This window comes from Carcharhinus amblyrhynchos, chromosome 14 (genome assembly GCF_965287045.1).
Source record: "Carcharhinus amblyrhynchos chromosome 14, sCarAmb.v2.hapA, whole genome shotgun sequence".
In the NCBI taxonomy this organism is placed as follows: Eukaryota; Metazoa; Chordata; class Chondrichthyes; order Carcharhiniformes; family Carcharhinidae; genus Carcharhinus; species Carcharhinus amblyrhynchos.
Genome location: NC_137337.1, coordinates 69,545,384 through 69,570,065, shown reverse-complemented (window position 1 = coordinate 69,570,065; position 24,682 = coordinate 69,545,384). Strand labels below are relative to the sequence as shown.

The window sequence follows — 24,682 nt, the reverse complement described above, 5'->3', positions numbered from 1 at the left end:
CATGTCCCACGAATGAGTTTAAAAAAAGCAAACATGATAATTCTTACAGAATATTCTAAGACCTTATGCAATTACTGCCCCATTATTTATATTTGAAAGGAATTTCAGTATAACCTCATGGAAATAATCATTGCCCATTGTAATCTCTCCAGTCTGCTGAAAATGCCTGGGACTTAGTCATTTCTGGGTTGTGGAACTTTCTGTACTATAGAATGACGTTAAAATGCCCCGTTGACAAATATTTACCTGAAGCGTAAAAGTGATAAAACCTTATACAGCAGTAACAAAAATTCTTTGAACTTATCCAGATATTGTATCTCCCATGTTTTCACTCCAAAAGTACTGTACTAAAATGATGCCTGGCATTCCTTTGGGGTCAGCTTGAAAACAGTTCTAGATAACTGTGGCAGGATTTTCCCGCCCTGTTGCACTAATCAAGTAGCATAGCGGGGCAGAAAATACAAGAGATGCAAAATCAGGCTTGCAATTATACCTGTACACAGTATTTTGGGGAGATCAGGGTGCATATGCAATACTGCTCCAAGTAGTCTGCAGCCAGCCTCCAGGTGTGAATAGGTTCTGCTGTTCCCCCCGCCCCCACTACTGGCAGGAATCAGATTACAGCCTCTGTATTGCACAGAATACTGTGAACTCTCATAACTTACCTTGCTGAAGAAGCACCACTTAGAATTTTTCTGAGAAAATTCCACCCGTGTACATTTTTCTTAAAATGTGATGCAAGTACCTAAGTCTAAGTTATGTAATTATCCCAAAGTATTGGTACAGTAACCGCAAAGTCCTAGAGGAAAACATGGAATACGTATAGATTTCCCTTAAGCCAACAATGGAAAAGCTTTACTCAACTAATGAGGAAACATGAAAAGGGCATGTTAATTTTAAGCTTATTTATTAGGCTTACGTTAAAACTGCAATGAAGTTACTGTGAAAATCCCCTAGTCGCCACACCTGTTCGGGTACACTGTGACAGAATTTAGCATGGCCAATGCACCTAACCTTTCTTTCAGACTACAAGTGGAAACCAGAGCACCCGGAGGAAACTCATGCAGACACAGGGAGAGTGGGCAGTTTCTGCACAGTGATCCAAGCCAGGAATTGAACCCAGGTCCCTGGTGCTGCAAGGTAGTAGTGTTAATCAATGTGCTGCTGTCATGTGCATTTTATAGTGATTGTTTATGTTATAGCCCTGATAGATCAGGTTTCCAGATACCTGTCTGTCCAGAAATGGATGCATCATATAAACAGTTAGAATGTTCTAAACCTTGTGATGAAGCACAGTTTCTTATTTGCCTATTGACTGCTTAAAACCAGTGGGGGAAAAAGCTCTTTTAAATTTCTGTTCTTTATTATTTTTTTTCCCAATATAACACGAAAATGAGAATGCCAGGCAAAATTCATCATCTTATAGCAGGAGAGGGTAGCATAGTGGTAATATCATTGTGCTAGTAATCCAAAGGCTCAGGTTAATGTTATTGGGGCAGCACGGTGGCACAGTCTCACAGCGCCAGGGACCCAGGTTCGATTCCTGGCTTGGGTCACTGTGTGGAGTTTGCATGTTCTCCCTGTGTCTGCATGGGTTTCCTTGGGTGCTCTGGTTTCCTCCCACATTCTGAAAAACATGCTGGTTAGGTGCATTGACCCGAACAGGTGCTGGACTGTGCTAACTAGGGGAATTTCATTGCACTGTAAATGTAAGCCTTACTTGTGACTAATGACTAAACCTTTAACTATGGGGAAAAGGATTCAAATCCCACCATGGCATCTGCATTTCTGGAATTGTAAGCTGGTTTCATGGAACTGTCATCGATTGTTGCAACAACCCATCTGGTTCACTAATACCCATTAAGGAAGGAAATCTGCCATTCCAGTCTGGCCTGCGTGTGACTCCAGACTCACAGCAATGTGGTTGACTCTTAATTCAGGGGCAATTAGGGATGGGCAATTGTTGCTAGCCCTTGCCAGTGATGCGTGTATGGCATGAACAAATAATTTTAAAATCTCTCCTTTTTAAAGTTGCTGCAATTTCACTAATGAAATACCTGATGAGAAGACGCTCACAAAAATCCACCTCAAGTATAGATTACAAAAGAAATGTGAATAATATCTTAATGTCAATTTTAATTACTAAAATAGGTGGCATAGTAAGTTGCGATAACAAAACTAGAAATGTACAAATGGACATGGCCAGGTTAATTGAATGGGGCAAAATTTGGCAGATGAATTTAATGTGGATGTGTGTGAAGTTCTCCAGAGGGTGCAAAGGGATCTGGGTGTTCCCATGCAGAAAACTAGTAAATACAGCAGGAATAAAGGGAGGCAATTGGAATCGTGGCATTTATTGCTAAAGAAATGTTTTATAAATGTAGTGATGCGTTGCTGCTACTGTCCAAAGCATTAGTGAGACCACACTTAGAATATTCTGTAGAGTTTTGGTCCCCTTACTCAAGGAAGGATGTAGCTGCATTGGAAGTGGTTCAGTAGATTGATTCCAGAGATGAGGGGTTTGACATACGTAGATAGATTCCCTGGAGTTTAGAAGAATGAGAGAACTAATCGAGGTGCACAGGATGATAAAGGGGGGTTGATAAAGTTGACGTAGAGCAGATGCTTCCTCTGGTAGGAAAATATAGAACAAGAGATCATAGTCTTAGGATAAAAGGTTGCAAATTTAAAACAAAGATGAAGAGAAATTACTTCTCTCAAAGGGTCATGAGTCTGTGGAATTCACTACTGCAGAGCATAGTGGATGCCGGGACCATGTGTAAATTGAAGGAATGGGGCAGATTTTCAATTAGTTAAGAGTTACAAGGGCGATGGCAAACAGGCAGGTAAGTGGAGTTGAGACCGAGATGAGATCAGCCTTGATCGTATTAAATGGCGGAGAAGGCTTGAGGGGCTGGATTACCTACTCCTGCTTCTAGTTCTTATGTTACAAACACCTCCAAGACGCGAAGTAAAATAAGGTATCTTACTTTGGCATTCTACCTTTGAGTGACCGCAAGGTAAGTGACTGTGCAACAGAATTTGGCTCAAGAGACAAACTGCAAAGTGTATTTGCAGACATCTGGTATGGAACAAGGGTTAAATAAATGCAACAGAACAAGAGGGGAAAAAAAAGTGCGTGTAATAAAATTACACTTTTATCTAGATCCAAGTGCTGTGAGAGAATGCATCAGCCATATTTTACAGGATCTCTTGAAGGTTTAGGTTCAATTTACAAGCATTTAATTAGGTGAAATCCAAACTGCGTGACCTCATGGATGTAAATCATTGGCTTCCTCTGGGATTCTGAAACTGATGGCAACTATAAAGTTTTCAACCACGGTTCTTCCCGGCAATGGAATAGTTCTGACATGGTTACCTCGGGTACTATGCCCACCTGTAGCCATTTTCAATGAAGCGCTGTTCTAGATATTCAGCTGGTTCCTTCTTCTTTCAATAATTCAATACCTAGAAATATTATGTCCCTTCTGCATAAATCATAGTGGTAGAATAATACCATTTATGGCCATATAATACCACTTTGGCCATTTATCCCCATGGGTTTATCTGATGTTTTCAAAGATCAACCATTCCCTGGCTCTAACCCCATAAACTTGCAATTTTTTTCCATCATTCAAATATTTATACAAATTCTCTTCCGAAAGCTACATAATCTGTTCGCACTACCTTATCATCACCAGTCAATGCATAAAAATAAACATCTTGTAGATCACTTCTTTTGACACTCAGCTTAAATTTGTGTCCTCTGGTTACCCGATCCTTTCATTCCACCAGCCTGCTGATGTCCTCTTGGAGCCTACTGTTATTTTCTTCATATTTACTAAAACTTAGAAATTTATGTGATCTGAAAATTTCAAAACTGTGACCAGTACTGCCAAGTCCAAGCCACTGGTACATGTAAAAGGCACACAGAGTTCTGGTATCCATGGGCGGCACGGTGTCACAGTGCCAGGTACTAGGCTTGGGTCACCGTCCATGTGGAATCTGCACATTCCCCCCATGTCTGCGTGGGTTTCCTCACACGTTCTGAAAAACATGCTGGTTAGGTGCATTGACCCAAACAAGCGCCAGACTGTGGCGACTGGGGGAATTTCACAGTAACTTCATTGAAGTGTAAATGTAAGCCTTACTTGTAAATAAATAAACTACAGGGAAAAGGACTCAAACCCCACCATGGCATTTGCTATCTGAAATTATAAGCTAGTTTCAATGATGATCGTGAAACTGTCCTCGATTGTTGCAAAAACCCATCTGGTTCATTAATGTTCTTTAAGGGAAGGAATCTGCCATTCTTACCCAGTCTGGCCTGCATCTGACTCCAGACTCTCAGCAATGTAGTTGACTCTTAATTCAGGGACAATTAGGGATGGGCAATTGTTGCTAGCCCTTGCCAGTGATGCCTGTATGGCATGAACAAATAATTTTAAAAATCTCTCCTTTTAAAAAGTTGCTGCAATTTCACTTAATGAAATACCTGATGAGAAAACTCAAAGATCATCCTCAAGCATAGATTGCCAAAGAAAGATGGATAGTATCTCAATGTCAGTCTTAATTAAGAAGGTGCAACAATGAAACTAGAAATATACAAATGGATACAGACAGGTTAAGTGAATAGCGCAAAATTTGGCAGATGAATTTAATGTAGATATGTGTGAAGTTATCCAGAGAGTGCAAAGGGATCTGGGTGTTCCCATGCAGAAAACGAGTATGCAGATATAGCAGGAATAAGGGAGGCAATTGGAATCGTGGCATTCATTGCTAAAGGGATATTTTATCGAGGTTGCGAAGTGTTGCTGCTATTGTACAAAGCATTAGTGAGACCACACTTAGAATATTGTGTATAGTTTTGGTCCCCTTACTAGGAGTGCTGTAGCTGCATTGGAGGTTCACTAGATTGATTCCAGAGATGAGGGGTTTGATTTACGAAGAGATTGGGTGGTTTAGGCCTAGATTCCCTGGGGCTTAGAAGAATGAGAGCAGATCTAATTGAGGTACACAAGATGATAAAAGGGGGATTGATAAAGTTGACACAGAGCAGATGCTTCCACCTGTGGGGAAATCTAGAACAAGAGGTCATAGTTTTAGGATAAAGGTAGCAGATTTAAAACAGGCGAAGAGAGGAGATGAGTCTATGGACTTCACTACCGCAGAGTGTGGTGGACACCAGGACTGTGTGTTAATTTAAGGAAGGGGGGGCAGATTTTTAATTAGAGTTAAAGGCGATAGCGAACAGGCAGGTAAGTGGAGTTGAGGCCAAAATATGATCAAGGCTGATCTAATTAAATGGCGGAGCAGGCTCGAGGGGCTGGATTGCCTATTCCCGTTCCTAATTCTTATTTCACCTTGTGTCTTGGAGATGTTTAGTAACACAATATGTCTTATTTTTGGCATTCTACTTTGAGTGACCACAAGAGACTATGCAACCGAAGTTGGCTCAAAAGAAACTGCGAAGTGTACTGGCAGAGAGCTGATATGGAACAAGGGTTAACAATAGAACAAGGAGGGGAAAAAAGTGTAATGAAACGGTAGTGGATTATCTAGATCCAAGTGCTATGAGAGTGTGCATCAGCCATATTTCACAGGATCTCTTGAAGGTTTAGGTTTAATTTGCAAGCATTAAGTAAGTGATATCTGAACCGTGTGTCCTCATGGATGTAAATCATTGCTTTCCGCTGGGATTCTGAAACTGATAGCAACTACTAACTTTTCAACCTGGGGCTCTGCCCAGCAATAGTTCTGACATGTTACCTCTGGTACTATGCCCACCTGTAGTCATTTTCAATGAAGCACTGTTCTAGATATTCAGCTGGTTCCTCGTTCTTTCAACAATTCAAACACCTAGAAAGAGTATTATGTTCCTACTACACAAAATTATAGCGGTAGAATAATACAGGACAGAAGGTGGCCATTTAGCCCAATGTGTTTATCTGAGGTCTTAGTTGAGAAAGGATATACTGGCACTGGAGGAAGCGCAGAGGAGATTCACTAGGTTGATTCCAGAGTTGAGAGGGTTGGCTTGTGAGGAGAGACGGAGGCTATATTCATTGGAATTCAGAAGAATGAGGGGAGATCTTACAGAAACATAAAATTATGAAGGGAATAGGTAAGACAGAAGCAGGGAAGTGGTTTCCACTGGCGTGTGAAACTAGAAATGGGAGGCATAGTCTCAAACTAAGGGGGAGCAGATTTAGAATTGCGTTGAAGAGGAACTTCACACAAAGTACTGTGAATCTGTTGAGTTCCCTGCCCAGTGAAGCAGTTGCGGCTACCTCAATGCTTTTAAGGCAAGGACAGGTGTATTTTTGAACAGTGAAGGAATTAAGGGTTATGGTGAGCGGGTGGGTAAATGGAGCTGAGTCTATGAGAAAATTAACCATGATTTTATTGAATAGTTGAGCGGGTTTGAGGGACCAGAGGGCCTACTCCTGCTCCTAGTTATGTTCTTTCAAAGATCAACCATTCCCACTCCTGGCTCTAACCCCATAACCCTGCAATTTTTTTTTTCCAGCCTTCAAATATTTATACAAATTCTCCTTTGAAAGCTATATAATTCGTTCACACCAGAACAGAATCTCTACAATGCTCAGCCAATCAAATCCCACCCAGCCCATAGCCCCACGTATTTACCCTGCCAACCCCCCTAAACTACACGTCTTGGGACACTAGGGACAATTTAGCATACCCAAAATCAACCTAAACCACACAACTTTGGACTGTGGGAGGAAACCGGAGCACCTGGGAGGAAAACCCACACAGGCATGGGGAGAGTGTGCAAACTCCATACAGGCAGTCACCCGAGGCCGGAACTGAACTCACGTCCCTAGTGCTGCGAGGCAGCAGTGTTAACCACTGAGCCAACATGCTGCTACTTTATCACCACCCCTTGCGTAAAAATAAGCTTCTGTATGTCACTTCTTTTGACACTCAAATTTGTGCCCTCTGGTTACCCAGGTTCTTTCATTCCACCAGCCTGCCCATGTCCTCATCAGCTATTTTCTTCATGTTTACTAAACTGAATTTTGTGTCATCTTCAGATTTCAAAATCGTGCCCAGTATGGCCAAGTCCAAGCCATTAGTGTATTTTAAAACAAAACAGTTCTAGTGTCTAGGGGTGCACAGTGGTTAACATTGCTGCCTCACAGCGCCAGGGACCTGGGTTCAATTCCCAGCTTGTGTCACTGTCTGTGCAGAGTATCTCCCACAGTCCTAAAGACATGCCAATTAGGTGCACTGGCTGAGCCAAACCCCACCCAAGCAGGTGCCAGAATGTGACGACCAGGAGGTTTTCACAGTAACTTCATTGCACTGTTAAAGTCTACTTGTGACGCTAATAAACTTTAAGATTTTAAACTTTGAATGGCATGGGCTAGAATGTTATGTTAGATTCAGTATTCACAGGGTTAATTTCTAGGAGATACACAAGCTATTGATTGTGTATGTTATTGCAGCTTCTAACTAACTGAAAACAGCATGGGTACGAACAAGCAGGCAGTCATGTTAAATATCTTCACCTAATTTTAAGTGAGTGTGCAAGTCGAATACCTCCACCACTGTACTTGCTTAAAAAAACTTGTCAAAATGTTAATGTAAGATCATTAGCTGTTTCTCTCTACAGATGCTGCCTGATGAGTATTTCCAACCATTCCTGTTTTAAATTTGGGTGGAATACCTATTGGAGAAAGGGGGAATTTTTTTTAAAAAAAGTAAAGGGCTTTATACACCCACAGACAGATATAGATGAGCCACTGTCTACAAAATGTCAAATTAAACCTATATAGTTTGCAACCCAAAAGTGGCAAAGTGAGGATTTGTGATGGAAGAAAGGCTGATACGAGTTACTCAAGAACAGCACATCTCATTTAGATTGCAACTGTTGCTGCTTGCCTGGTCAGTTAGACTCGACCTGAGTCTCAAATTTCCCATTGCAAAGGCTCAGAGTTTGATAAGTATTACCATTATCTCACAGCCTAACTCATTTTACACTTGTATGCATTCCAAAAGGTGCATGTTAAAACAAGAAATCTGTCACAAATGAACAGCAGTCAATTTTCTGTGGCTAGCTGCTGCTCAGGAAAGTGTATTGTCTGATTCTGGGCATTTATTTTGTGTACATGTTGATGAGGAGTTTGCAAAATACTGACGCCAATTTCCTTGAGATGGAATATAGCCTGAATAAATTGGGAAAGAGTGATCAAAACCAACCTCCCCACCCTAATGTTTAATATACCTGTATGATGTTTGTACAAAGGTGAAAAGACTGTATTTCATTACATAGCCTGTGATTGTGGGTTGCGAGGAACTGAAAAATATTGGCTTAGAGACTCTCAAATGAATGTTTGAGTTGAAAGCATATGAGCTCACAGCTAATGATACATATGCACTTGGACATTCAATGTTTAGCAGTAGCCATGAGATTGATTTATGGCAGTGGAAACAATTATAGATGATATGGAAGGATTATTTAAATCTTGTCTTGTGGTTGGGTTTTGTCAAAAATAGCGTACTTTTTAATCAGAATAAATAGCTCATCCATTACCTTTTCCAGTTACAATTCTACAGATTGAGTGCCTGTGTTAAACAACAAAATCCACATCTACCTACCAACCTCATTTGCAATAACCAACCGATCTCTACTAGCATGTAGTTGGTACCAATGTTTCACTTTTACTGATCCATAGTGACTGAGCGTACAGACAACTCAGTAATTGATGAATGCAGAGATGTACTTAAACTTCTCCACTGTAGAGACAGTTTATCATAGACAATTGAAATTAGGCCCTGGCACACATCCAATATTACTTGCATCCATCCAGTTCTCCAGTGTATCTGCAGCATGCACTCAAGATCTACAAAACCAATATTTTCAGTGAATCTCATGAACAGAAAATATATCTGTGGTGTTCATGAAGCAGCATTAAAACAGTTATAGAACAACTAGAAACAAATACTGCAAATATTCAAACAAGTCAAGCACTATCTGCAAGGGAGACAGAACTAAACATTTTAGATCCATGAACTGTTAGAATATTTTCTTGAAAATATCATGGGCCTGAAAATGATCTTGTTTCCTCTCTCCATATATTCTGTTTGATCTGAGTATTTCCAACAGTATAGAAGACTTAAACGGCAGGAGGCTCACCAACACATCTAGCACTGTCACCCACACTGACCTTGAATTAAAAAAAGGCAAGTGTCATGGACACAATTCCAGCAGTTTTGCCGGTTTGAACAACTTTATATATTGATGATGAAATGCTGGCATTGGATTGGGGTGGGCAGCAAGTCTCACAACATCAGCTTAAAGTCCAGCAGGTTTATTTGGTCGCGATACCATATAAACCTGTTGGACTTTAACCTGGTGCTGAGAGACTTTATTGATGAAATGTTTAAAAACAGTAATTTTTTTTAGTCATAGGATTATTTAAGATCAATTCTGGTGACAAAATTTACTGTTGTTAGTTAAAATTCAGGGTCCCAAATGCTGTTGTATACAGACAAAGCAAACAACAAATGACTGTTGCAGATTGCATGCTGACTGGATGCTTTACTTAAAATGGTACAAATTGAAAAGCTAAAAAGGGAAAGTTAGAATGCTTGCTTTAGATAAGGAGGGACAGTGCCAGATAAGAAAGCAATGTCATTTTACAAGCCCAAAATGGTGTTTTATTTTTAACTTTATCCTCCCACCCCCAACTTTGGGCAATAGTTCGAACATGCTAATCCCTGCTAAGGTGTAGAGGCAAGAGGAAATAAGCTAGAAGGGCTGAACAACTCTTCAGAACAATGTTACATGCAACCAAACCAGGAAAATGAGTAGCACAGTGAGCACTACCAAACTAGCCTGAAACATAACCAGAACTTAACACCACTTTGAAAAATGAGGAAAAAAAATGATTCAATATAAAAAGATTGCAGCATTAGTTTCTCTCTTCAAGGAACTTCGTAATTAGCAACTTGGAAGTAAAATACCTCCTGAGGGGAGTTAAGTTCTGTTATAGGCTCTCAAACCTGAATGGAGTAGGTTTAAAAGTTTTAGATTTGCAAAGAAACTAGAAAGAGCTGGGAAAGGCAAATGGGTCCTCAAAAATGAATGAATTCCTCAAAAAGACTTCCCATTTAAACAGATTTATTCTCAGATGGAAATCGCAAAGCTCCAGAGTTGACTCAATAATTGTAACCCTTTCAGTTGATTCTGTCATTAAAATTTTAATTAGGTTTCATTTGTGCAATTCTTCCAAGTAGATTTCATAATCCAATATATTCCTTTGATAGAAGCAAGATTTTCCCCACAAAGTGCATGGCTGTTTCTTTCATATAAAAAGATGCATTGAAGAAAAGGAGCATATTTTTGTAGCTAACACTATTTAAATGGTTTTCACTGACAGTACCAATTTTTAAATAAAATTGCAAGCCTTCACTCAGGAGAGTGAAACATCAAATTGAATTATGGACAAGCAGGAGAAAACTACACAAAGAAAAAAGATCATTTACTACTCATGTATCCCTTTGTGCAAACCTTTTATGCATTTTAAATCCTGAGCAGCAACTTGGGGGAAAAACTTTGACGTTAGTGTTTCATGAAGACATTTAGAGTCTGTTAACTTCTGTATTTCATTTTCCACAGGTTAAGCAGGCAAGCCCAAACAAGATTGAATATCCTGGAGCTCTCCTCCCCTTTCCACAGGAAAATTGCATTCTGTAGAAAAGCACTGTACTGTATAAGGGTAGGAAAGAGCAGAAAAGTAGTAAAAATATTATTCATAACTTAATGCAGGTGTCATGAATCTTACCCTTCCTCGCTGCAGTATTTTAGATCGTTTGGGACTTTTGTTAATAAAGAGGGGTTGTTGTATTTTAGTTTTTTCATTTGGTCCATTAACATTCATCTCTGGGTAGACATTATCCAGATACCACTTGAAAGATGTGCAGTTCAGCTTTTTTCTCAGGTTCAAACGCTCAGTAATGTCACCATAACTCTGTTTCCTCAGATCAGGTCTTAAAGATAAATATTGTTCCTGAAATTCAATTGGAGAAAAAAAAACTTTAAAGTTTATTAACCCAGATTAGGTGCTCATATCCAGACAGACTCCATTCAAACACTTCAAGCTCCACCAACAATACCTACACAGCTTGAAATTAGAATTTGCAGAGAAGCAAAACAAAATTGTTTTTACTGGAAAGATGGAGGCTGAGGGGGCAAGTGGATACAGGTCTACAAAATTATGAGGTGCGTAGATAGGATGCATAGTCAGGTTTTTGCACCCCACCCCCCAGAGTGGAAAGGTCAACTACAAACAGGACACAGGTTTAAGGTTAGAAGAAATAAGTTCAGGGGAAATGTGCAAGTAAAGCTTTTCAGAGGGTGGTAGATGCCTGGAACACTGAGTGGAGGTGGTGGAAGCAGGCATGTTAACAATGTTCAAGAAGCATCTTGATGGACACATGAGCAGATAGAGTGAACAAAGGGATAAAGACAACAAAAATGCAGGCTTGGTGGGCTGAAGGGTCTGTTCTTGTGCTGTATTGTTCTGTTTATGACTCAAGGTAAATCTTGAGTCTCAGCTTCAGGTTTTTTTACTTTTCTAAAATAAAGTCAGGAATACAAATCCTGTGGTTTCTTTCAATTCTAAAGGCTCTAGTTCGTCTAACACCATCAAATGCTATGAGGTTTTACTACAAATTATTCACATTTTCTATGTAATAGTCAAATCAGTTGCTCACAAATTGTGCAATATATCCCTGTAATATGTTTTAGCTCATGCAGGAAAGCTAACAGTAATGCAAAAATTCCAACACGTCACATTCACAGGCCAAGGAAACATTACAACTATAGGAATTCCAGTTGAGAAGCTGTCTCTTTAAAGAAAAGCTGGGCCATAACGGCAAACATTTCAAGCAGAAATCTTGTATTTTGCACTAGTACTCTTCAGTAGAAGACCTTAGCTGAAGCCAAAGCATGAATTCCAGCTCTAATAACCAACCTAAATGGAAAGCGAGCTGGAATATGAAAAAATTCACAGCCCCAATTTTCTGCACTGGGTTGTAGTCAGGTTTGGTCCCAGCTTGTAAATCATCAATAAGGCTGGAACAAGTCATCCACTATCAATTGGTAATGCAGAAGCCAAAAGCTCCCACTTTTAAATCTCTATACAATGATTCCTGCTAGAAATATACATTTGCTAAGTATGTGTCAGGTCAGGCTGACCTGAGTCTGTCGTCAAGTGAAGGAGTTATGTGAAAGCAGAGACATATTTGATAAAGAACTGGAAGATAAGAGTGCAAAAGAAAATGTTACAGCCACAAAAATGCATGTAGTGACTATATTATCCAATTTGAAAATTGCTATTCAAGTTCTACTAACATGCAAATATTATTCCATCAACACATTCTTAAAGTTTCCAATTAGTGTGTGAGCTCATTTACTAGTTTTGGTGATGTGGTGAATTAAACCAATAGCCATTGGTGGCTCAGATCATGGATGCAGGTTTTAAAAAGGAACAGGTATTCTACCAATTTGTCCCATTATTCTAAATGCAAGCAAGAGATACCTTGTACACTGAGCATTGCTCAGTCACATGTGGCTGCTTGGTTAAACATTAGTACTGCTGGCAAGAAACAGCCTGGGAGCAGATACTTTCTGTAGAGTTTCTCATCTTATAGGATCATTAAATCTTGTCCAAACATCATGAATAGGTAATGTGATGGAAGTAGATCAGCCTCTGTCAAACAGAACATTTATTTATCCTTTAAAAATGTAGATAACTTAAAAAAGGGTAAAAGTTACCAGATGATTGAAGGTACTGCTAATTTGAAATCTAATAGTTGTTTTGATATTATGTATACAGTTGTCCAGTAGATCAGATAGGAAAGCTTTAAAAAAAGTGCTACTCTACACAAAAATGATTGTTGTTTCAGGTCTCAGCAAAAAAAAAAGAGACAACCTGACAATAGTAAAATCAAAGTATTTTGTAAAAGCATCTTAACTCATTATGGCCTCAAGTACCAGAAATTTGAGCAAACCACAGGTTTTCCCCTGTAATCTTTAGTTCCCAGCTGCACAAGGCTTACTGAATAGAGATTGGGCGTTTCATGGTCTGTTTGCAGACTTATCTTGGGAAAGTTAATACATCATGCTGATCAAATATTTTACTGCTGTTTTTCATCTACCTTCACTTTCGCCACTGATTTGCATTCGCCATTCCAGTCCCACATTGATATTATCCATCCATACCATCTTGGGTGGTCTTTTGACTGCTGACACCTTGCTAAAATATTTCCTTTATCAGTGCAAATAAAGCCAGATGTTAAACAGTTAGGCTGAGGTGAAAATATTATTTAACACTGATAATGGGAGCAATTCTTAGCCCAGTATAATTGACTCAAAGGATAATTCTGCAATACTACCCCATTCATGATGTGCAAAATACAATTATCAGGATTATTGTTTTGGGACTGCCTCTTTGATTTAAGGTGAAAAGGGTGTCAAAGTGACTGGTTCTGAAATCTGCCTGATGCAAGCCTGAGTGATGTGATTGTTAGAGATTATTAGGGGCCCAGATTGTTTTACAGGGAAGGTGGTGCAAGGTGCTTGCAAACAAAACAGCAGCAGCCTTTGTACAACAGTGGCTAGACCGAGCATCTGCAAAGTCAAAGTGTTGAGAATGTCAGGTTGTAAACAATTCTGTTTTAAACTGTCCACTTCCTTCCAAGATAAAAAGAATGTTGGGATTGTAAGGACAGTCATTTGACATTTCTACCTGGATGTGGGGTCCATGTGATTCCTACTGTTAAAGGTACTGAGCTTTAGGGTGGACGAGAGACAAGATAAGTTAACTTGACAGTGCCTACACTCCATTAAGCCATTATCTGGAGACTCACTGAATCTAACATTGGACTATTCAAGTTAGTGATGCTTCCACAGGAACAATTAGCTTACACATGAATGCTGATGACAGTTCTACTTCAGGAGCCAGTCAGCCTATCTGCCATATAGTGAAAGCATCACAATTGTTTCCAGCTCTCCATGCTGCGTCTCCAACTTTAGCCTCTGCCCACAGTCAAATTCAATCTCTCTTGTCCAGAATGCTGCCAAACATTTATCTTGCACCAAGTCTGTCGTCATATACATTAAATTGAAAACCCTTGTTCTTGGATTTTAACCTTCTATGGCAATCTCCTTCAGTCCTATGTTTTCTCTTCAGACTCCCTACCACTGGAACACATTCCTGTTCTAGAATTTTACACTGGAACCTCTTCTTCCTACTTTAAACAAATAAACATACAACAACTCATCTTTTCACCTGATCTTTGAACCACCCTTCTTGGGATGGTAGCTAAACTCCTTACAATTACTGGTTTAGAAAAAAGATTCCTCAAATGTGTTAAAGATGCAAGTGCTTGCCATTAATGAACTCATACATTGCACCAGTTTACGGTCCTGTATCTGTGAATCAATAAAATATCCCCTTGTAAATGCATACCTTATATTCATCCATCCATACATGGGAAAGACGCAGAGAGTTGTACGCCATGGTATCCATTCCTCCTGGTGAGCCATACGGCCGCCATTTCCGGAATATATGCCCAACACGGGAACATGGAACTATTTTCAGCTGCCCACCGCACATCCAAATCTGACCCCAAACAATAATAAAAAGTTGCATAGACGGGATAGGTTTGTATACCATACATTTGAAATTATATATTTTCTAAAGCAACTTATTACCAGATAAAGTAATCTTTGAATATCAATTCAAACATTAACTTATGAAAATTAAACAAAGTGTATGATTAAGGCACAGGTGTTTACTGATCTGACCAACAAAAAGGCAAACTCCATGTCACAACATTTAAGAATCTATGTTACTATGAAACAAAAAAAAAACTTAGATATGTTTTAGGGCAGAGAAGAAAATTACCCTGAAGGAAATTTCCAGATTTTCTCCTCCCCAAATATCCATGCCACTGTCATATTGCCCAAGTTTATTGAAGTAATCCCGATTCATTGCAAACAATCCTCCTGCCATTGTAGGTGATCTAAATGAGAGAATACAAAGAACATTCAGTCTAATCACATTGACACTAAATTGCAATGATCCAAATTTTGAAATCAACGCAAAGTCTTTTCCAGTTTGAGACCCATCAGCAATAAGCAAGAGGTAATTTTGTAGTTATCGTTTGATTATCAAATGTACTCATTATTACAGCTTCCCATTTCTTTAGACGCTCTCCCCAAAACAAAAAACAATTAGTACTTGAATGGTTCAGTTGCTCCTTCTGGTCCATTCAGCAGTGAGACAGGCACAGGATCCCACTTGAAGTGCAGGCCCCAATTAAACCCTCCCTTCACGATCGGAGAAGAGCTGTAGATTAGTGTGTCAGCATTGATGATATCAATTAGTGGGCAGACTACAGTGTTGTGATCCTCTTTAATTGGAGTCAGGAGAGGCTGCAGCCACATCTCATTTACTTCACAGTGACTATCAATGAACACCAGCACATCACCTGGAAAATAACAAATGTTTGCATCAAAGACAGTAGAGCAGGTTTAAACTATGGTAAATCTAGGAATGGTGTGTGGAAAGTTATTCCCACAAATCGGTGATTGGTGTCCAATACTACATGCGAAAGAAAATCATGGCTCATTGAATAAACTGCTGGATGCTTTGCTTTGATGTGAAGCTGGGGAAGGTCTTTCTGATCCAAACAAATCCAAGTGCTAGAGAATCAACCCACGTTCAACTGGCAGGTGCCAAGGGAACCATCAGTATGAGCTCCTATGAAGTCCATTCAGGCACACTGCAACTTCCAGACTTGAGCACAAGTGGGCATCATTGCAACCATCATTGTTTATAATCTTGTAATAGTGCTGAACAATGATTAAGTACAGCATCTGGTTTCATAGCTTCTGATGTGTAGTGGGAACAGATGGGAACTGACTGCAAGCTGAGGTGCCATAAGAATTCACTAGGGAATATCTATTTTTGGGCAAACTAGATTACTTTTTTTGCATCTTGGAAGATGGATTGCCAGGAAGGATGGTTGAATCATAGTGCAGGAGGTCATCCAACCCATCAGGACTGCAGCAACAATCTTACCCAGGCCCTATTCCTATAACCCCACATATTTACCCTGCCAATTCCCCTAACACTAGGGAGCAAATTTAGCATGGCTAATGAACCTAACCCACATCTGTTGATTCCAGGATACTAATCTTATTTAAGAAACGGTTAGTTTCTGTAATGAATAATTGTAGGTTAAGGAAGGGCTTTATTATAGACTGAGTTAGCTTAAAATGAGCATATAATTGCTTCTTACTTGGACAGTAAGATTCAAGATCCTTCATCTAAATCTCTAAACAAACAATCTTAGTGTTATGCAGTTGGTGAAACTAGTGTGGTAGAAGATCCAAAACTTTTGGATTGTATAACCTACTTTTAAATTGGAGATTATGGTACAATACTAACCAAAGTAAAAAGCTGAAAGACATGCACGAGTTCTAAACAGAAAGTCATCTGAGTAACATGATCAATGTATTAAAACCACCCAAACCAAGAAAATGGATTATTCGCAAGTTTTACAAAGCTTCACATCCCTCTTCCACCTCTAGTTTGATCACAAAACACCACACACAATATGACTTAGTCCAGACTAAGATGGAGCTGAGGCTGGTACCTGTTGCATGAGATGATCCAACCATTCTGCCACGTATTAAACCTTCTCGCATTACATTCCTTATTAGTTTCACTTTTTTAAGTTGGTTGTTGTCAATGTACTTTTCTAGCTCATCTTTCAACTCAACTGAAAGTGGAAAACAAAACATCAGTTTTGGAAGGGGTTAAAATCATCTAAGTTCAAGTAAAAGCGCACTGAGTAGGGAATTTGGTGAAGCGTGTGGAGGAAGTACCTTTTCTCCTACTTTCAGCCTCCAGTATTTGATTTCCAGGCAAGTCAGTGACTGATTATTCAAAATTAGGTTTTAGGAGTGCTGCAAGTAGTGTATTGTTTTATCAGCAAGGTTTACTGGAAGTGCCAAAACCTATTGGGAGATGTAGGCTTTATTAATCATAAATTAACTGGTAATTGTTAAATAAGCATATATTGAAGATGGAAGGTCAGGAGATGTGTTGCAAATGCAGGATGTGGGAACTCTGATACCAGTGCGATCCATGACAAACATCTGCATTAAAATGTGTGGCTGCAGGAACTTTGGGTCAGAAATTGAGCTAGAGGCCAAGCTACAGATAGTGGCACAGAGGTGGAAAGTTACCAGGACACTATTCCAGAAAGTAGTCACACCTATTAGGTGGTCAGGGATAGGAGAGTGACTGCAAGTGAGGCAGTTATGGGGATCCAGAGCAAAGGATCCTTAGCTTTTGCTACTGTTCAAAGAGCAAGGGCTTTTTTAGAATGGCTGATGCTACTCTCTGCAGCAAACAGAAGTTCAGGTGGCAACATTGCTTACTCAGTGTCAGGGTTTGGGGCATCATATTTATGTCACAAATAGGTATACATTAACACTGCAAAGAAGATACTGTGAAAATCCCCTAGTTGCCATACCCTGCACCCGTGCAGGTACACTGAGGGAGAATTTAGTATGGCCAAGCAGCACATCTTTTGGACTGAGGGAAGAAACCCACGAACAGTGGGGAAAATATGCACACCTGCACAGACAGTGACCCAAGCTTGGAATCAAAGCTAGGTTCCTGGCACTGAGGCAGCAATGCTAACATACTTGGGGCTGGAGGAGAACTAGCAGTGGTGGTACAGGAGATCCAATCGTGGTCCATGTGGGTACCATTATACGGGTAAGACAGATGTTCGGCATTGTCAGTATAAGGAACTGGGAATCGAGGTCAGTGCTCTTTGCACTATTACCCAAGCCACTTACAAACTGACAGAAAACAAATCAGATTAGGGAGAGTAAAAGGCAACCAGATTCAAATACAAGATCAAGGAGTCTTAACAGGGTAATTATAAAGAGGATGTTTCCTCTTGTAGGAGAATCCAGAACTAGGGGTTTAATAATAAGTGACCTTCCATTTAATAAGTGACATTGAGGGTTGAGAACTTTCCTCCTGAAAATGCACAGAAGCAAAATCTTTGAATATTTTAAAGGCAGGAGTGCATAGTCAGCAAGGGGATGGTAGGTACTCAAGAACAGATGTGACGCAGATTTGAGGTTACTGTTAGAATAGTCATAACTTATTAAATGTGAAGCAGATTGGAAGAGCTAAAATGGCCTACTCCTTTTTCAAACATTTCACACTGGCTTTTATCATTTATTTTGACATTTTGATAGTACTGATTATTGTGAGGACAAAATAAAAAATGTCAGTTCTTTGCAGAAAGGGAATATGGGCAAAAGATGGAGCAGGAAAAAAAATGTACATTTACTCACCAAAATCACTCCTGTCATCCACTAGAATAATTTCATGCAATAGGTTTGCAGGAGTGCGATCCAAGATGCTGTGAACTGTCCGAAGCAATGCTGATAATGCTTCATTATAAAAGCAGATAATAATGCTAGCGGATGGCAAGTTGACAGGATAACTCTTCTCTTTACACCTATGAGGAAACAAAGCTCATCAAGCCACATTTTTCCCCCCAGTGTTATAAAAAATGTTAACATTCATCAACATAGAAGCCTCTGGATATTTCTGTATCCATGAAGTATCAAATTAAACAGGAATCCAAGAGACTTTACAACTGTCATTCAGCAAAATCTCCCAATCCCCACAATCACTTCAAGATTTTTTTGAATCAATGATAATAGCAACAATTTAGAGCAGGTGCCCTACTCTCTAATCATCACTAGAATGACAATGTTAGCAAACAAGTACAATCATAGGGCAAGGTGACTTCCCCCCCCCCCCCTCCACAGAATGTTCTGATTGTTTGAATAGTATTTCTTCATTAAAGTTCTTTTTTAAAATACCCTCTTGTGCAGGAGACAACTCAATGCAGAGGTTATTTCAGCATTTTATTTTTAAATAATGCAGAACTTGCTTTGGGTCTCTAGTATCAGGAATATCCCGATGGTAACCCAAGCGATTACTGATGAGCACGTTGAAAGCATGTTTCTGGTATCCCATATCCCGAACCTCCTGGTCAGCTTCATTGAAAATCCTTCCTGAAAAGAAAGATTTGAATTTACTAGTGTTGCTAAAATCCCACAGAGGAAATGTCACATTGCATTTCATATCAGATATAAATCTTCTGTGATTTTAAAAAAAAAATCGCTTCAAGCCTTAAATTACAATGGCAATTATAAAGCTTAATTCTAGGACAACATTCAACTTTAAAAGCATATATCTGACCATCATAATTTACTTGCCAGCAATACTCTGGCTGCACATTAGACTACTAATTTACACACCAAAAGTATCAGCCTCTGATACATGGTGGCACAGTGGTTAGCACTGCTGCCTCAATGCTAGGGACCTGGGTTTGATTCTCAGCTTGGGTCACTGTCTGTGCAGAGTCTGTTCTTCCTGTGTCTGTATGGGTTTCCTCCATGTGCTCCAGTTTCCTCCCACATTTCAAAGATGGGCTGGTTAGGTGCGCTGGCCATGCTAAATTCTGTGTACCCGAACAGACGCTGGAGTGTAGAGAGCACAATATTTTCACAGTAATTTCACTGCAGTGTTAATGTAAGTGATGCTAATGAATAAACTTTATGCAACGTCAAAGTTAGTTGCTCTGTGATGTCCAATCGCTCTCCTCCATCACAGTGGCTGTCAATGAAAAATACTTCAAGCCATAAAAGTGGATCTATTCACACAATTCTCCTTACTTTGTATTAAATGTCCAAGCTTTTGATACAAACAATACTAGCTTACACTTAAAATTGGGATTGACAAAAAAAAGTCCATTACTGAATTAAGTCATAGAATAGAATCATTCAAAACCATACAGTGCAGAAAGAGGCCATTTGGCCCATCAATTCAGTACCGACCACAATCCCACCCAGTCCCTACAAGTTTACCTGCTAATCCTGTAACATATGCATCTCAGTACACTAAGAGGCAATTTTAGCATTGCCAATCAATCTAACCCACACATCTTTTGCCTGTGGGAGGAAACTGGAGCACCTGGAGGAAACCCATGCAGACACAAGGAGAATGTGCAAACTCCAGAGTGACCCAAGCCAGGAACCAAATCCAGGTCCCTGGCACTGTGAAGCAGCAGTGCTAACCACTGTGCTATTGTGCCACCCCGAATTAGATTGAAGAAATTAGGATTGTTCATGATAAAATCTAGCAAAGCTTTTTGGCTGCTACACAAGATCACAGGTTACCAAATGTTTTTGGGTTAACATTTTTGCAACCATTACATTCAAAGAATGTAAAAAACGTTTTTTACATGCAAAAAACGGCCACTCACCAAGTTCAGGAGACAATTCAAGTTTCTTCAAGTCTTTTTGAATGGGTTTCATAAACTGAGCATTTTTTTGAAAGTCAGGAACCCATTTGGAATTGCGTGTCATTGGAGGCTGGAACTTCTGCACAAGTCCTGGATTCCCCTGGAAGGGCACATTACTGAAAGTATATTTTTCCCAATTTAAATTGAAATAGATGAAAAGGAGAAATGTCCAAATCAGTGAAGAAAACAGGCATCCATAGCAGAAATAGTGGAATCTGATGCTACCCATGATATTCCAAGCATTGTTAGAGACTCATTCTCGTTACTCTGAAAAGACAACAAAAAACTATTTCATTCAATGGAATAGTCAGCAACTGTCACATTCACTGATAAATAGGCATAAAGTAACTGGAAGCTACAGCAATATATCCAAAATCACCAATGTAAAAAGCTACTGGCAGAGGTGTTTATTTTTGTTGACTAAGCAAAGAGACTAGAGAAGTAGAATTGTTATCCCTTGACCTAAGAAAGCTCGGTGCAATAGATGCTCAAAATGTAGATGTTTTGGCAAGAGTAGAGTTGCAGGACTATAGGGAAGGGAGCAAAATAATAAGTGTTTGGATAGCTCCAAAAGAACTAGTATGGGCACAATGGTCCAAATGGCTTCTTCCCTTTCAGAAGAATGCCAAATATTATTGTATAATAGAAAATGCCACATGGATACGTCTCAGGAAATTGAAATAACTCATTTTATTAGCTTATTACTTGCACAAGATAAAAGCAATTCAACACTGCAAAATTTCTAAAACAAACCTTCAGCCAGAAAACCCAACTGTTGGTAACCCATAAAAAATCCATACTTACATGTAACATGAACATACAACTTAACATTTTAAATGGGCATAATTATACTTCAACAAAAAAAAAAAATCCTAGTGTTTTGAACAACAAAAAATCCTTCAATTAACATTTCAAGCGCTAATTACCTAATCATTTCTCTGTGCTATTAAATAGATCTTGCTGTGTTTTAACACCACAACAGCATTTCAAGAGTAAGAAGTCTCACAACACCAGGTTGGAATCCAACAGGTTTATCTGGAATCACAACTTTTCAAAACTTCATGAGGGGAATGGAGAAGTAGTTTCAAAACATGGCCTATATAGGTAAAGACAACCACAAGATAACTTTATGACCCAAATAAAGTTGTTGGACTTTAATCTGATGCTGAGAGACGTCTTTCTGTGCCCGCCCAGTCCAATACTGGCATCTCCACATCATAGCATTTCACTGAGTTCATACTGTAGAACATCCAGCCAAAGTTAAACAGATATATATCTCAGAATAGACTCCTACAGTGCAGAAGGAGGCTACTTAACCCATCAAGTCTGCACCAACCACAACCCCACCTCAGCAATACCCCCATACATTTACCCTAGCTAATCCCCCTGACATTATGGGGCAATTTTGCACGGCCAATCTATCCAACCCACACATTTTTGACTGGGATTGACAAAAAAAAATCCATTACTGAATTAAATCATGGAATAGAATCATACAAAACCATACAATGCAGAAAGGCCATTTGTCCCATCAAGTCAGTACCAACCACAATCCCACCCAGGCCCTACCCTTCCCCCTTCCCTACATGTTTACCCACTAATCCCTTTAACCTGCACATCTCAGTACACTAAGAGGCCATTTTAGCATTGCCAATCAATCAATCTAACCCACACATCTTTGGCCTGTGGGAGGAAACTGGAGCACCCAGAGGAAACCCATGCAGACACAAGGAGAATGTGCAAACTCCACACAGTGACCCAAGCCAGGAACCAAATCCAGGTCCCTGACACTGTGAAGCAGCAGTGGAGGGAACTGGAGCACCTACAGGAAACCTACACAGAGAGAATATGCAAACTCCACACAGTGACTTAAGTCAGGAATTGAACCTGAGAACCCAGTACTCTTGAGGTAACAGTTCTAACCACTACACTGCCCCAAAATGTTAACTGGTTTCTAGTTAACAGTTTAAAAAGTAGTATTCCTCCATAACCTCACTAGCCTACAAACAAAGTCTGGAAATACAAGGCAAGAATTGCCTCAATAAATTACAGAAAGGTCATAATGGAGTAAATACCTCAAATGACTATTCACTCACCAAATTTCTACTCATCATTCTCAAAACTGCATCATTTCCTCAATTCCAAACATCTATTTCGTTAGAAGTGGACCATAAGAGAATAATCATGCAGGATTCAAAATTCAATTTTTCCAATTAGCTTTAAATAATGCACTAAGTTAGTTTTAAATCAAAAAGTCAACATCAGCACAAGCTTTATCTTCAACACCCTCCTTTCCCTCTTCCCCCATGTACTCTATGAACAGTACGTCTTGTCTGCGTAACACACCACAAACAATACTTGTTACTATGTGTGTGACAATAATAAATCAAGTCAATTAATCATGTAGGTCTAACTGATCACAGCACTTCAAAGCCCATTCCCAGCGGAGCGGAGGGAGAAAGTGGGAGGCGTGAAAGAGGAGGAGAAAACCCATTTCTGAATAACTTGCAGAAATTGACAATGGGAAACAAATAGAGGAGTGTCTGGCAAGAGACACCACCGTGCTCAGCATCAGTCAAAGGGAAGGGGGTAAGCTGAAGGTGGAAAGCCCGAGGGGAGGGACGTGGGATGAAGTGAGAAGGTGCAATATTGAACACACATAGCTGACAGATGTGCCTACATGCGCTCAGCCCGGGATGGCCGTGAGGAACACCAGCAGCGAATTAACTGACACCAATCGCCCACCATCCACTACCTCCCCGGCCGGCCCCGCTCCGCCTTTTATACTGAGTGGGGGCTGGGGGGGGGGGGAATGCGGCACTGCGCAGACGCAGAGCTCCCCCCACAACACGCCGCAACGACATCCGCTCGCGCCGCCTGCCCGCGCGACGCCAGGGACCCGCACCAACCCAGAGGAGAGTGACTTCTAGCAGCTTCAAAAGCCGAGCTCCATTCGAAGCTCCCCCTTCCCCCGGCTCACCTCGGTGAACGGGGACCGGATCAATAATCCGTTCGCGATTTTCTTTTCTCCCGCTCCTGTGCCAACCTTCGCGCGAGGGAGGCAGCTGTCAATAAACCAGTGCATTCTGGGCGGGCTCGGTGATTGACAAGTCACTCGGGTCGGGGCGCATGCACGGTGAGTGATTGTTGAGTGGGGCGGAGCTAATGGGATGGAGCGCATGCCCGGTGAATGATTGTTGAGTGGGGCGGAACTAACCGGATGGAGCGCATGCCCTGTGAATGATTGTAGAGCGGGGCGGAGCTAATGGGATGGAGCGCATGCGCGGTGAATGGTTGTTGAGTGGGGCGGGGCCAAAGCTGGGCGATTAACATCACTGGGGGCGAAGCGCATGCCCGGTGAGTGACTATCGTTTAGGGGCGGGGCGCATGCCGATGATTGACAGTTCGTCGGGGCGGGGCTAACGCTGGGTGATGGACAGTCTCTTGGCCCCTTTTAGTGACTGATCTGGGACTCTGGAATAATGCTGCAATGATGTGGAGATGCCGGCGTTGGACTGGGGTAAACACAGTAAGAAGTCTCACAACACTAGGTTAGGTTGGCGTTTGCTACCAAATAAACCTGCTGGACGTTAACCTGGTGCTGTGAGACTTATTAATGTTGCAATCACAGAAATCAGTCATTTATGCTGATTCAAAATTTCAAGGGATAGAAAGATTGGAAGAATCAGTGGGTTAGATAGGATTATGTGGAGATACCAGCGTTGGAGTGGGGTAAACACAACACCAGGTTAAAGTCCAACAGGTTGTCCTGGCTGGACAAACACTTGCAACTCGCCCAACGTTGTCTACCTGATATACTGCAGGAAAGGATGTCCCGAGTCCAGAATTTGTTCTCAGCTGGTGAAAGAGCGTCAGTTGCCCACAGAGTTTTGGCATGTCAGCAGTGATTTTTCCATAGTTGTCATTCAGGTGGCATAGTGGTTAGCAGTGCTGCCTTAACAACTCCAGGGACCTGGGTTCGATTCCCGGCTTGGGTCACTGTCTGTGTGGAGTTTGTACATTCTCCCCATGTCTGCATGGGTTTCCGCTGGGTGCTCCAGTTTCCTCCCATAGTCCAAAGATATGTGGGTTAGGTACATTGGCCATGCTAAATCACCCCTTAATGTCCTGGGATGTGTAGGTTAGAGGAATTAGTGGGATAAATGTGTGCAGTTGTGGGGATGAGGCCTGGGTGGGATTGTGATTGATGCAGACTCGAGGGGTTGAATGGCCTCCA

General features: G+C 40.6%; 1 protein-coding gene across 3 annotated transcripts in view; it reads right to left on the bottom strand.

The window, feature by feature from the left end:
* Positions 1-23,548, bottom strand: part of LOC145352764 (polypeptide N-acetylgalactosaminyltransferase 11-like) — a 33,226-nt gene extending 9,678 nt beyond the window's left edge. The window contains exons 1-9 of one of the 3 annotated variants that reach the window (XM_080203054.1): positions 23,426-23,548; positions 20,407-20,712; positions 19,030-19,153; positions 18,422-18,588; positions 16,696-16,821; positions 15,276-15,525; positions 14,940-15,057; positions 14,502-14,654; positions 10,812-11,036 (exon numbers count right to left, since the gene is read on the bottom strand). In XM_080203054.1, the coding sequence (XP_080059180.1) occupies positions 10,812-11,036; positions 14,502-14,654; positions 14,940-15,057; positions 15,276-15,525; positions 16,696-16,821; positions 18,422-18,588; positions 19,030-19,153; positions 20,407-20,674 (1,431 nt within the window). In that variant the 5' untranslated portion in view covers positions 20,675-20,712; positions 23,426-23,548. The other 2 variants (XM_080203055.1, XM_080203056.1) reach the window with 2 other exon arrangements.
* Between the last annotated feature and the right edge of the window lie 1,134 nt (positions 23,549-24,682).